This window comes from Colletotrichum lupini, chromosome 9 (assembly GCF_023278565.1).
Source record: "Colletotrichum lupini chromosome 9, complete sequence".
NCBI classification, from domain to species: domain Eukaryota; kingdom Fungi; phylum Ascomycota; class Sordariomycetes; order Glomerellales; family Glomerellaceae; genus Colletotrichum; species Colletotrichum lupini.
Genome location: NC_064682.1, coordinates 3,521,689 through 3,536,035, shown reverse-complemented (window position 1 = coordinate 3,536,035; position 14,347 = coordinate 3,521,689). Strand labels below are relative to the sequence as shown.

The 14,347-nt window shown below is 44.2% G+C and overlaps 3 protein-coding genes across 3 annotated transcripts; 1 reads left to right on the top strand and 2 right to left on the bottom strand.

Moving 5' to 3' along the window:
* Positions 1-444: 444 nt before the first annotated feature.
* CLUP02_16914 (copper amine oxidase) lies at positions 445-2,697 on the bottom strand (the record flags this gene model as incomplete). Its single annotated transcript, XM_049295831.1, has 4 exons — positions 445-836; positions 923-1,403; positions 1,457-2,347; positions 2,410-2,697. 4 exons carry the CDS (start codon positions 2,695-2,697, stop codon positions 445-447), a joined length of 2,052 nt encoding a protein of 683 aa, XP_049152978.1.
* A 2,114-nt stretch (positions 2,698-4,811) lies between these two features.
* On the top strand, positions 4,812-5,786 carry CLUP02_16913 (uncharacterized protein; the record flags this gene model as incomplete). Its single annotated transcript, XM_049295830.1, has 1 exon — positions 4,812-5,786. The coding sequence occupies one exon, from the start codon at positions 4,812-4,814 to the stop codon at positions 5,784-5,786; it is 975 nt and encodes a 324-aa protein (XP_049152977.1).
* A 266-nt stretch (positions 5,787-6,052) lies between these two features.
* CLUP02_16912 (uncharacterized protein) lies at positions 6,053-7,558 on the bottom strand (the record flags this gene model as incomplete). The annotated part of the gene is made up of 1 exon (XM_049295829.1): positions 6,053-7,558. One exon carries the CDS (start codon positions 7,556-7,558, stop codon positions 6,053-6,055), a length of 1,506 nt encoding a protein of 501 aa, XP_049152976.1.
* Between the last annotated feature and the right edge of the window lie 6,789 nt (positions 7,559-14,347).

Sequence of the window (14,347 nt, the reverse complement as noted above, 5' to 3'; positions counted from 1 at the left end):
AGACGTTTCCTGCTGTCTACTTTGTCCGACATAGATGGCATCATCGCAAGTTTCCTCATCTGCGTTGTACGTGCCGCACCCGAGTGTCAGAGTGTTCATGCTAACGGAGTGCAAGAGACTAATCACGATCTTCTGCCTTTGGTGTCTAGTTGACGCGTGTCTTGAGCGGCTAATATCGACTCTCATTATCGTACAGTCTCACTACGCTATCGTACTCAACGGTTCTTTGCGGGTACGGGCGATGGGCGGAAATCTTGTTCTCGATTGGAATAAGGCCCTGGGAAAGCGCCACGGGTCTGGAGAGGATAGAACTCTATCATACAGTACGCAAGAAAAGCAGCCATGTGCTGTTGAATAAAATTGCTATCCAATACTATGTGCAAGCCTAAATATCTATCCCAAACGCTTCATCCAAAATTCCTCAGTACAGAAACCGCCACCACCTCACAGCTTACTCTTCCCCGGCGCACAGCACGACTCCCCAGCAGCCGCACCGCCCGCAAAAGCAAGCTTGCTCACCCCATCCGCCGCCTCCAGCGCGCCCTTGCCGGCAGCGACCTGGCTCGGCGTGCTGCAGTAGCTAGGCAGGACGTCCATGACGGGGTTGTTCGCGAAGAAGTTGCGCGGCCGCAGGAGGAGGGTGATGGGTTCCACGGGCATGATGGGGAAGTCCTCGGGCGCGGGGATGTGGGTGACGCCGAAGGTGTGCCAGAGGACAATGTCCTCTTGCTCGATGGACTCTGTGCCGTCGCCGATCCATTCGGGGATGCCGGAGGAGGGCTCGCCCGAGGTTTGGGGGACGTGGCGGCCCGCGGGCCAGAGTTCGTCGTCGCGGTCTGTTGGGGTTGGTCAGCTTCAATTCCAGCCGAAGATGTGATGAAATAATGAGAAGGAGAGAGGTAGAGGGGGGAGGGAGACTTACACTTTGTGACGTACACAGCGTGTCTCGCGAAACCAGCGCGCTTCCAGACCAACGACCCCTCCTTGGGCAACAACCCAGGAACCTCCCTACTGACAAGCTTATAACTCGCCGGCTTCCCGCTGTACGGATGCAGCTTATCCGTATTCGCAATCTCCCACGTGCGGCTCGTCGACCCGTCGTAGTCGGTCTTTGACTTGCCCGTGGTATCGAGCTTGGTCTTCTTGGCGTAAAAGGCGTTTCCGTAAAAGTTCTCGGGGGACCCGACGGGCGCGTCGGAGGCGACGGCGTCGGCGACGAAGACTGTGTTGCGGGGGCCGTCGATGTTGGCGTCGACGCGCAGGCAGAAGAGGTGCTGGTGGTTGTGGGCGTTGACGCCCGGGTAGACTTGGGTGCCCCAGCCTTTTGTGTCTTCGCCCGGGTTGAGGGAGTAGGTGTTTAGGATGCCGGTGAGTTTGATTTCGGGCTGGATTGTGCCGTCTTGCTTGTGGGGTGTTAGTCTCTCGTCTCTGGTATTCTTCAGTAAAGGGAACCTACGTGGAAGATCCATTGGATTGCGTATTCGTAGTTTGCGGCGGTAAAGATTTGCTGGATGATGAGCTTGCGGCCGCGGGTGACAATGACAGAGTCGTCGCGGAAGTCAGTGTGCTTGAAGAGAATGCCACTGTCCTCCTCGTGGATGCAGATGGCGTTCTTGATGGTGCGCACGCCGCCGTTGCGGGTGGGGAACTCGGCGTCGAGGTAGTGGATCTCGCCCTTGCAGTCGCAGCCGAGCGAGAGGCTGTTTGTCATGTATCCGGCGCCGTACTCGCCCAGGTCGAAAGCGTGCTTGCGCTGGTGAGGGTGCTCTGGGTTTCCGTAGGGGACGACCATTTCCGCGAGGGACAGGCGGTAAAAGATGGGGCGGACGTTGCCCTTGTCGTTGTAGGTGATGTTGCTGAGGACGATGCCCTCGCGGTAGTTGAAGCCGATGTGGAAGTTCCAGTTCTGCCAGGAGATCTGGCGGCCCTGCATCTGGAAGGAGACGCCCTGGGGCTGGGTGATGTTGATGGGCTTAAGATCGGTGCGGTAGCCGCCGGACTGCTTCTTCACGGCGGCGGGTGTGTAGTCGACGGGGGCGGCCTTGCTGAGGGGCCGGCGGACGGTGGGGATGTCGATGGCGATGATGGCCTGCTTGTCGGCGTCGTAGATGGGGCAGAAGTCGAGGGGGTACTGGTACTGGCAGGTGTCCGGGTCCGGGCGGTAGTACATGAGGGCCTGCTGGAGGCGGATGGTGTTGCCGTGGCGCTCGTCGTAGCCGATTGTCCAGGGGTCGCAGTAGACCTTGTGCATGTCGGATTTGGGGATGCCGGAGATTTCGCACTGCTCGATGACTTTGGGGTCGGTACGGCAGATGTGTTCGACGATTTGGAGTTCTTCCATTGTGATCTGTGGTTGTAGTGTCAGTCTTGGACTCGCGGGTGCAAGAATCGTGGTAAAGGTGGACTGACGATGGGCTGCACGCCTTGCATGAGCTCCCACTTGGTGATAGCGCCCGAGGCGAGGTCAACGAGGCCATCGTAGACCTTACCGCCCTTTGCGATGACGACAACGTCGGCGATGCGGGCAGGGAGGGGTGTTGTCGTGGGCGAGGCGAGCCATCTTGTCAATTCGGCCTTGCGGGGTTCGTGGAGGGAGACGACGTTGAAGAAGACATCGCCGTGGGCCTTTGTGACGGCGGCGATGGCCTTTTCAATCTCTGCGGAAGAGAGGGGATCTAGAGGGTGCGGCGGTGCCATTGTGTATGTCTCTGTGGTTGTGTAGGTCCTCTGTGTGTATGGTTATACAGGTTTCCTTGTCACCGAGAAACTGGTCTTGCGAGAGGTCAATGGCGAGTGTGGAGGGTATCGAGAGGATTGCAATTGGGGATTGAGGGAAGTCGAGCTCTAGATAAAGCTACAGCTTATATCTCCAAATCGATCAAGGGGATCCCCAGAGTGAGGCCCCTCACCCCTCTTCTTCCGACCAGGAGCGCGCAAGATAGGCGCGCTCTCTTGTTCTCATCCGATGCGCGACTCGTCCCTCCAAGACCAGCCGGATCAGGCAATGCAAGCCTACGCAGTAAAGCGATCTGGGGTATTGCTCGGGGGCCGTTCAGACGACAAACGAGGTGCACCGTACCTTGCACAAGCGATGTGGCGCGTCACGCCAATTGGCAATTGGCAAAGGGCGCTGTAAGCCGTTGCGATTCGATAAGTCAATCCATTGGACACGGTGGAGACGTCTGAATTGGTTTGATAAGAGCTTTAGCTTTAGCTTCTTAGTATTCCGGAATTGAGGTACAGGATAGGATGAATGGAGTTGTAAGGCGTAGTCAACGTTTCGTCTGGTCGACCCGATAAGGACAGTCGCACACAGACTGTGCATTAGCTGCGCATTTCCGACGGTTCGTCTCTCGGGACTGGAGAGAACTCCATGAAACTCCAGGTTAGCTCAAGCGCTGGGGAGCATGAAGGAATCGTTGGTCTTGGAAAGTAATGCAGATGAAGAGACGTGGAGGGGAGAGAGACACATGGAAGAAAGTGGGGGGAGGGGCGGGACGAGGGGCTGGATGGGGAAACCCTAGACGATAAGCTCTGGTGACCTCAACCTCCGGGTGTCCTTATCAGAGGTGGACCCTTTAGGGCCCACTCTCCGGGACCGGAGGTGTCGGTTTGCACGGCTGTTTTGGTGGGGCCCTGCTCGGAACCGCAGGCGCTGCCAGGTTCGGGCGAGCGGTGACTGTCCTGGCCACTCAGCAAACGCCGGGTAAAATCGCCTAATTGGGTTTAGTCAAGGACTCTGGCCATTCGGAAGGAGGCTGTGAGTTCTCATGGTCGAATGCTTTACCTAAAGGCACCTCAACCAGGCATCTGGAAACTCACCCATTTCACTGATAGGACTAAGCCGTTTCTTGCCCAAAAGTGCGAAGGTGCGAAAGTGCGAAAGGCCAGCTGGACGTCAGAGTCTTGGACGAAACCCCGATCCCTACAGCAGGATATCTAGCTCTTTTGAAGTTGTTCTTGATGGAGTAACCTGCCCTACAAATCATGCAGCGGGCGTGTTATCGCGCCAATGTGGGAGTGCCTCAACAGCAGCCACGCGATGGGCGCAGCAACCCCCAAACATATTGCACATTGCAGCGCCGTCTTGAACTCTGTATCAATGCCAGTTGAGAAATCGAGTACTCGGTATGATGACCGTACCTTGGTGATGGACGTGACCAGTTACAGCAAGGCGGAATACAGAACGACGATGAAGGCAGGTAGCACAATGTCCGATCCATCGGACTTAAGGGGTGCTCGTGATGACGTCAGCAAAATTTCTGCCAGCGTCGCGCTCACTCAATGCCTCAACTGTGACTTCCGTCGGTGAAAGTCGAATGGGACATCGTTAGCCATACCGTCTGACCTATTGCTTGGGCAAAGTTGGACCCGTAATACATTCATCATCTGCCAATTTGGGACAAGGTACGTTTCGTTGTCTATTATCGGTCAGCCTCGAGACTGTGGCAACCAACTAACTGAGCCACAGCATAGAGTCATCCTCAATCAAGTCCAAGAGTCATCGGCATCAAGGGAACCTCCCAGGTACCATATTGTAGCGCAAAAGCACTTGCAAAGGCTCTTCCCGGGACAAAACCCTTTGCCTGTATTGCATGTTTAAGAGTTTGCAACATAAACTCCACACAGGATATTCCAGTCTTCGCAGTAATAAGAGCATTCTATCCGTACTATCAAGAAACGCAGCAGCTACAACTACCCCGGATCTACCCCGGGCCCAGATTTCCCCGGCCCCGGTTCCAACGCCGACGACGCTCTTTTCGACTCCCCCTTCCCACCCAGCCAAGATACTACTCCCAGCCGACACCACAATGGCCACATTCGCAACCCCTCTGCCGCAATCAAGCCGGTCCGAGATCCTCGAATGGCGCTTCCCCAAACCTTACCATCAATACGTCCTGACCGGCAAGTCTAGAGCAGCATGGCACACCTCCTTCGTCATCCCCCAACTCAACCTCCTTCTCGACGCAGGCCTCGTCGTGAACAACCTGCGTCCAAAACACATCTTCATCACCCACGGCCACTCAGACCACTGCCTCCTCGCCCCGGCCTTCACCAAGCGCGAAGACCCACCAGACATCTTCTGCCCCGTCGAGATGAAGAAGGCCTTTGACGACTTTTGCCTCGCAAAGACCCTCCTCAACCGCGGCGGTCTCACAACTAGCAACGACGCCGAGGCCGTGGGTCTCAAGGTCGACGGGAAGGGTACCGACGAGGAGGGCAGGACCGAGGGGGAGAGGGCCTTCCTCGGCACGCACGTCACGACGGCTGTGAGACACGGCGATGTGGTGCCGCTGCGACGGCTCAAGGGCATGGACGCCCTCGTGTTCCAGTGCGACCACAACGTCCCCGCCGTGGGCTACGTCTTCCGGACAACGACGCATAAGCTCAAGGCCGAGTATACCTCGCTCCCCGGCCCGGAGCTCAAGAGCCTGCGCCAGTCGGGCGTGGAGTTGACGGCGCCGGTGACGACGCCCGTGTTTGCGTTCCTTGGTGATACGACGGCGTCGACGCTGGCTGCGGAGCCGGAGTGGTTGGCGCAGGGGATCCCGGTGGTGATTACCGAGTGCAGTTTTCTGTATGATGAGCATGATGCGCAGGCGGAGAAGACGAAGCATACCAAGTGGAAGGATCTCGACAAGGTGGTGCGCAAATGGCCCAAGACGACGTTCATTTTGACGCACTTCAGTATGCGGTATAGTAACAAGGACGTTGTTGCTTTCTTCAATGGGTTGGAGGATCCGCCGAAGAATATTGTCGTTTGGGCTGATGGGCAACCGGAGTAAAGGGTACAGATGGGCTAGAGACAGCATTGATAGAGGGCATTTGTCTAAATCAAGCAAGGGTTGATTGCTTTCTAGATGGATAGACTCAAGAAACCATTAGAGCATTTACAGACCAGCAGTTCTTTGATAGACACTCTGTCGATTCCGGCCCCTTGGCCAACGCTTATATGATGAGGCACAAACATCCAAGCCTCCCGAAACGCTCTTTTAACTAGGCACGAGATCGCATCCTCCATCTCAGTTAACTGAACAACGCGAGCCTACAATCATTGCACCTTCATCCCAGCAAACACATCACTCGTCATAGCCGTCCACAGATCCATCAAATAATTCTTCCTCGGGGCCCACCGCCCCGACCCAGCCTTGGGAAACACCTTTGCCGCGTTCCGCACATACGTAGACTTGAGCGGCATCATCGCATTCGGCTTCATGTTCGGATCTTCGAGCAGCGGCGTCACCGCCCTCAGCCTCTTCTTCTCCATCCCGCGCCACAATCTCACCAGGAACGAGCTCGTCGCCTCTGCGCCGAGCGTCCACGACGCGTTGGCGTACCCGAACACGTACGCCATGTTCGGCATATCCTGCAGCATGCAGCCCTTGAAGGCGAACTTCGTATTGGGGTCCACGCGCCGGCCGTCCACGGACAGGGCTATCGAGCCGGCGAAGCGGATCTTTAGACCTGTCGCTGTGACGATGATGTCTGGATGGAGAACTCTTCCGGACTTTAACACAATGCCGGAGCCTGTCACTTCTTGAATGGTATCCGTCACCACATCCGCCTTACCAGACCTCAACGCCTGATAGAAATCCGAATTCGGACACACGCAGAGGCGCTGTTCCCAAGGGTTATACCGCGGCTTAAAGTGCGGATCGAGCGGGATATTCGGCGGCAACTGCTTCTTCGCCGCGCCCAACAAAAACCGGCGCGCGGAGCCGGGGAACCACTGGCAGTAGTAGTACAAGATATACGACAACAAGAAATACTGCACCCGCAGTAGCCGGCTCGAGACGGACTTCGGCAGGATGGAGAGCATGAAGCGCTGCAGACCGGCTTTGCGAGAGGGCATGCCGATGATGTAGGTCGGGCTGCGCTGGAGCATCGTCACGCGCGCGGCGTCGGTGGCGATGTTGGGGAGGAGGGTGACGGCCGTGGCGCCGCTGCCTATGATGACGACGTTTCTGTTGGTGTAGTCTAGGTCCTTGGGCCAGAATTGCGGGTGGACGAGCCGGCCTTGGAAGGTGTCGATGCCGGGGATCGCGGCGGCGAGGGGCTGTTCGTAGTCGTAGTATCCTGTGCCGAGGACGACGAACCGCGCGGCGATGGTCTTTGTCTGTTGCTTTTCGTTTGTCCCGTCGTTGACTCCTCCCCCTGTGACTGAGGCCTTGAGAATCCATCTGCTTGCCGCCGAGTTCCAGTCCGCGGAGGCGACTTGGTGGTTGTACTTTATGTGTCTGTCGATGCCGTGCTCGGAGGCTGATTCTTCGAGGTAGGCGCAGATTTCGGGCCCGCCTGCGAGGGGGTTCTCGCCCTTCCATGGATTCCATGAGAAGCCAAAGGTGTATATGTCCGAATCGGAGCGGATGCCGGGGTACTGAAATAAGTCCCACGTCCCGCCCATCCGTGGACGGCCCTCGAGGATGGCGTAGCTTGCGTTCTTGGGGCCGTGAGATTGGAGGTAGTATGCCGTGTTGATGCCAGAGATACCGGCGCCGATAATGATATAGTCGTAGATCTCGTCTACCTTGAGGTCTGCGGGATGAGTTGACGCCATTGTGATGGTTTTGTTAGTAACATACGCAAGTATACGGTGTGACGAGCAAGAAGGCTTCTATGGGTAGTTGCACATGGGGTTCAGCCACCTTTTGTATGATTCATGTGAAAGACTATCTACTACATGAAAAGCATACCCACCTCGCAACATCTAAACCAACCAATGTCCGACCGTGGCGAGGGTCCTGCGCCTAGATTTCCTAATTGAGTGTCACAGAAACGCAGAGTTGCCGAGGCTTGCAAGATGGGATGAAACCTAGAAACCTGCGTCCAATGTGTTTCTCGACTTGTTTTACCAAGCAAGACGTCGCACGAACGGGGCAACAGAGGGAGCTCGGGGTATCGGCGTGTTCGTTCGGCCTCCGTTTCTCTATAGAAGACCCTAACCTTCCTCCTATATACTTTTTCTTAGCACGCACTATTAGTACGGGCCACTCTACCACACTAACCTCCTTAATAAGGCCTATTCTACCCCCCTTTTTTTCCTATACTAACTATAATTAGCTTAGGTAACGGCCGCTATACGCTACTATAGTTACTACCCTTTTTAAATACTTTTAGTACCCTCTCGGGCTTTATTACGATTATTTAATCTACGCTACTTCGGTCCCTAATTAAAAAACGCTATATTCTAAACTTTATTAAAGTAATGCTTATAACCCCTAAGATTATAAAGGTTCTAATTACGAGACCTAGGCTAGACGTATTTATTATTATAACTTAGCTTAGATTAATAATAATAACTTAACCCCCCCCTAATTATAAAGCGCGTTTTAATAAGACTATGATTATTAATAAAATTAGGACCTATTTATTTAGCCTCTATTTTATAAAGAATATTACCTTGATAGCTATTTAAAAGTCCTTTTAACTATTAAAAAACTTTAAATATACTATTATTATAAGCTATTATATTACTAAGCTCGAGGCTCTTTTTAAAAAACCTTAGCTATTACTTATTAAAACCTCTTAATATAAGCTAGATTATAGAATTATAACGGGCCTCTCTTTTACTAAAATACTCTTTTAAAGCTCTAGTTATTATACTTAGCGTCTTATTAATTACTAGCCCTAGGGGCTTATAGCTCGAGTTTTAAGTATAACGAGCGACTTATAAAAAGGAGCTAAAAACGTACTTCCCTCCCTTAATACTTATATTTTTATTTATTTTAACTTTAAAAATCCCCGCCGCTAAGTAAAAGTACGGTTTATTTATAAAAAAGTTATTAAAAATTACTCGCTTAAAAATAAAAATATTAGCTTAGTAATTAGAGTTCTAACTAGTTACGTACTTATCCTAAAGACCTTAGGAATACAATAGGCTATATTTAGTTATTATACTTAGCTACTTAAACTCTTTAATATAATTATTATTAAAAGATCTAAGATTTAATCTATTTATATTATTAAAAACGTTAAGACTCGGATCCCCGGCTTTAATAAATAACCCCTCGATTTTAATACGTACGTTTAGAACGAGGTTAGAGTAATAGTAAGGATAACCCCCCTCCGCTACTAAACCTCTAGTCTAACGAACGGCCCCCGCATAACTTATATTATATCCTTTTTAAAATTAGTAAAAAGGCTTTTTAGTATTTTTAAATTAGTAATAGCCTAGTTACTTACTTACTAACCCCTTCTTAAGTAGTACTAGGTCTATTTAAATTAGTATAGCTTTAAGGATTATACTAAAACTTAACGCTATTATTATTATAAAAAGCTAAGATATAATAGCGATTATATTACAATCGTCCTTTAGTACGTAAATTACTAAGGGTTATATACGAGCGATTATACGAGCTACCCTATATACCCCTAAAGGAAAAACGGTACTATTATCCGCTAGACCTCTTAATAAAAAAAACTCTTATATAAAGTAAATAAAGAACTTTATATATAGGTTACGAAGCTTAACTTCTCTCTAAGCCCTACCCCTAAGTTAGACCTTATAAAGTCCCTAAGTACCTAGCTTTAGAATAAGATTATAAGTATTAAAGTAAAGAAACTCGCTAAGGATATTATTTAGGGGTCTATAATTATTAATATAGCTACGTATAACACTAGAAACTACTTAAATAAATAAGAATAAACCTACCTAATTATTATAAAGTTAAATAGTATTATAAATTCTATTTTAAAAAGTAATAACTACCCCCCCTCTAAGAAATAGGGCTCTAAACTCCCCCTTAAAAATAGTTTAAAATACGAGGAGCCTACCCTAAAAAAGAAAAGTAAAAGTAAATATAAAAGCGCCTTGCGTAGGCGCTCTATAACTACTTATAACTAGCGTATTTAATACGTATTAAAATTAAAATACTATAAGCTAACGTATAAAAAAACGGCCGTAAGTATAACTACGCTCTTATTACTACCGAATTTAAATAAGCGGATATCTTATTACTATAAAAGCTATAGTATAATATAAATAAACTATAGAATATTACTAAATTTTACCCTAACTTTGCCCTATACTTATTAATTTAGAACTAAGTTATAATTATTAATAAACCCTAGGTCCTTATATACGTCTACCGGACCCTTTTATACTTAGCGGCGTTTAATATTATAAAACTCTTTTATTAAGACTTACTTAGAGTACGTATTTTAAAGTATTATATCCTTAACGTTTATTACGCCCCTAATAAGAAGTATATATTAATAATACTTAATTATTAAACCCCCCTATAAAAGCTATTTATTACGGGGGATTTAAACTCTTATTATATTAATTAATAACTAGGGACCCCCTTATATACCCCCGGGAACTACCTTACTAACTAGATAGATAGCTACTACTTTATTATATTAAACCCTATAAGAGTCCTTATTTATAAAACGGGCAACGTACTTAACCTAGCTATTTTTAATATCCCCCTAGCCCGGACCTAAATTACTAACTATATATACTAAATTAGATTATAATACCCTTATTACGACTATCCCCCTTCTTACTAGCTTAGGTAATACGTATTAGTTAAGAAAAAAGAAGCGGAGGATTAAACTAGAGAATATATTATAGTTTATAAAGAGGGTTAGAGAGCTAACTTAGGTAATATATATTATATACGATACTATATAAAACCTCGATCTAGCTATAGAGAGCTTTAATAACGTACTTTAATATATTTATACTTCCTTTTCTACCCCATATTATATAAAGAGTAAGGGGACGAAGTAATAAAACAAATCGTATATTAAAGTTAATAAACGCTTTAAAGCGGTATACGTAGCCGACCCTTAATCTCTTATTATAGCTATAGCTAATTAGTAGTATAATAGTATTATATAAAGGGCTAAGGCCGCTATATAAGTTAAAATAGTCTTTTTTATTAAAAAGGATTTAAATATATACCGAATTATAAGTTAGAACTGGCCTAGGCCTTAGATCTAATCCCCTCTTTTATAAGACGGTAAGAATATAGTTACCGAACTTACTAAAAAGGCAATACTTTTCTAAAAAAAGCTCTTAGAGCGTATAATCGTAGAGGATAATATATATTTTAACTTTATAATACGCCCTTATTAACTATTACTTTAAGATTTTACTATTTATTAGCGCAAAATAAATAATATAATACTTAGTATAGAAAATACTACTCTTAATACGGATAATATTATAGTTTTAATATTACGGGCTTACTAGCTATATATTAATAATTACGTCCGTTATTTTTACTAGGCCTATTTTATACTTAAGTACTACCCTAAGGCTTAGTAAGATACTAAGGTAGTAATAATACTAAAGCTTAACTAAGATATATTTATAAAGGCTAGCGCCCGATCTTATTCTTAATAACCTTAGGGAAGGGGCCAGAGCGCTTTATAACTAAGAGGATATCCTATATTACTATTACCTAAGGCGTATTTAACTTATAAATAGCCGGGATATTACTTAAGTAATCGGCTACGGATATAGCTAGGGTAATAGCCTACGATATATAGGCTATTTTTAATAAGAAACTAGTTATTATTATTATTGTAATAAATATTAAAAGAGCCTTTAACTTAGTACTATATAACCGGCTATATAACCGGCTTTAGGCATAAGGTTAGCTTAAGAATATTATTATTTAGGTATAATACCTTAATTAGTTACGCCGAGCCTCGGTTTATTATAAAAAATATTAAACTCTTATATCCCCCCTTTTTTATAGTTTACTATAAGGGTTATTAATCTTACTTATCCTCTTTTTATTATATATTAAGTAGATCTATTGAATTAGCCCGGAGTCTTCTAAATTTAGTTATATTAATAATTATATAATACTAAGCGTTAGGAAGGACCTTATTAAGGCTACCTCCCGGGTATAATAAATTCTAAATAATACTATTACTTAGGGTAGGGATAATACTATTCGGTTTAATCCTAAAAAAACCGAAGTCCTTTATTTTACGAAATAAACCTTATTAAGGGCTAGAGATATCGCCCCCCCCCCTATTCACTACGGTAATAAGGAGATTAGACTTTATAAAAAGGGTATTATAAAGTAGCTAGGTATTACTTTTAATAAGAAGCTACTTTTTTATAGCTATATTACTAATTATTAAAATAAGGCTAGGTTTATAGTTAGTTATATTAAAGGTTTTAATAAAGTTTTTAATAATACGCCCCTTATTATTATACGTAAAGCGATCTATATTATTATTATTCCTAAGGCCTTATACGGCGCTAAATTATAATACCCTAGCCCGACCTAACTTATTTTTAAAATTAAGGTTAACTCCGAAATACGTACTTAACTAGAAGTTTAATACGGGCTAAAGTTAGTTATTAAGACCCTCTAGACCCTTATTAATATTACTTTAAGGGGCTCCCTCTTAGTATAGCGGACTATACTAGTTACGGCGCTACTACGGGAGGTAAGTACTTTATTAATAAAGCTTTTTTTAAACTCCCTTAGAGACTACTATATTATTAAGCTTTTTATACTAAACTACTCTTATCCCCTAGCCTAGAGGATTTATAATTATAAGCTATTACGTAATTACGGGAACCCCTTTTACTTAATTACGCTTATTTAAATAGTTAGTTAAATTAAACGTCCCCCGTAACTAGCCTTACTACCCCGTAACTTTTTAATTATAAATAATTTTAATAGTATTTAAGAAGTAATTAAGATAAAAGAGATATAAAGCTATTATAAATAATATAAATCTCTTCTTATTATATATATTATAGCTTATATAAATAAGTTATAAATAACTTTAAAAGCTATAGGCTTTAAGTATACTATTTACTAAGGACCGTAACTAATTTATCTCAGGTACTACTACCTCCCCCGGGCCGAGGTTTTTAATATTAAAATAAAAGGGGCTACTACGGGTCTCTATATAGCGCTAAGGCTTAAGAATAAGTCTATTATAACTATTATAATCTACTTAAATAACTAGGCTACTATTAAGTACCTAAATAATACCCCCCCCTTATCCTCTTAATATACTATTCTCAAGTTTAGAGAGCTTATTAAAAACGCTAAGGTCCCTATTACCTCCCGCTAGATACTTAGCTATAAGGGTATTATAGGGAATAAAATAGCGAACTAGTTAACTAAAAAAGGTATTATTATAAGTCTCTTTAACTTATTTATACGCCCCCTAACTACTACTTATATTAAGCGTCGTACCTAAGAGAGATAGCTAATTATACTTCGGGGTTAATAAAAGGATTACTAACTAGACTTTTATAAAGCCCTCGTTTTACTTATTAATAGCGCGGCGAGCCCCGAGCTAAAGTTATTTACGTAACGCTAGCTTTATTAACTTTTCTTAGCTAGGTCTAGTTATAAGGACTATGCTATATATTATTACGTATATAATTATAATAATACTAACCTCTATTACTTATATAAAAAGGAGAAAGTACTTAATTATATTTATTATTACTATTTAGTCTTATATAAGGATATATTATAGTTCGCTTAAGCTAACTTCGTTTAGTATTAACTTAGTAAAAACTAGTTTATTTATATTATATTATTATAAAGCTCCTAGTTCTTTATTAATATCTACTTAAAATAAACTAATATTTATTAGAATTAGGTTAGCGCGCGCGGAATTAGCTATAGTAATACTAGACCCGTATTTATTATTAAATAGTACGGTTATAATAAAGGTCTCGGGGTACCCCCCTTAGCCTTTATATTAATAAACCGATATAATAGGACGTGCTATATAATTCGTATTTTAACTAACTATTTAGAGCAGACCTTTTTTAAGCTAAACCCCCCTATTATAATAGGTTTATTAATACGGCCGTTAGCTCCCTTAGTAAATATTAATTTTATAAGGCGAGTACGTTAATACGGCTCGTTTAACTAGGATATATAATAAGCTATATACCCCGTTAGCCTTACGAAGCTTATATCTACGTATAGTAGTATTAATAGTAATATTACTTTTTATCTACGTTATATTAACACTTTACTTTATTATATAATATATTATATTACTTTATAATATAATATATATTATATACCTCCTCCCCTTACTTTATTACTTTATATTATACTACTCTCCCTCTACTTATTAAAAGAGCTAAACTCTCTACTTCGGGTAGTAATACTTACTATAATACGACGACGGTCTTTTAATAGATATATAGAACACTATTTAGTTAGTTTATTATATTACTAGCGTAATACTTAAACCTTATTAAGTATATTTACCCTAGGTTATAAGATGTTATAGGGGACTATACTTAGGTAAAAGGGTTAATCTTAGAGTATATATTATATTATCTTATAAGAGGGTATTATATAGGCTCTACGGGGCACGGCATATGGTTTTATAA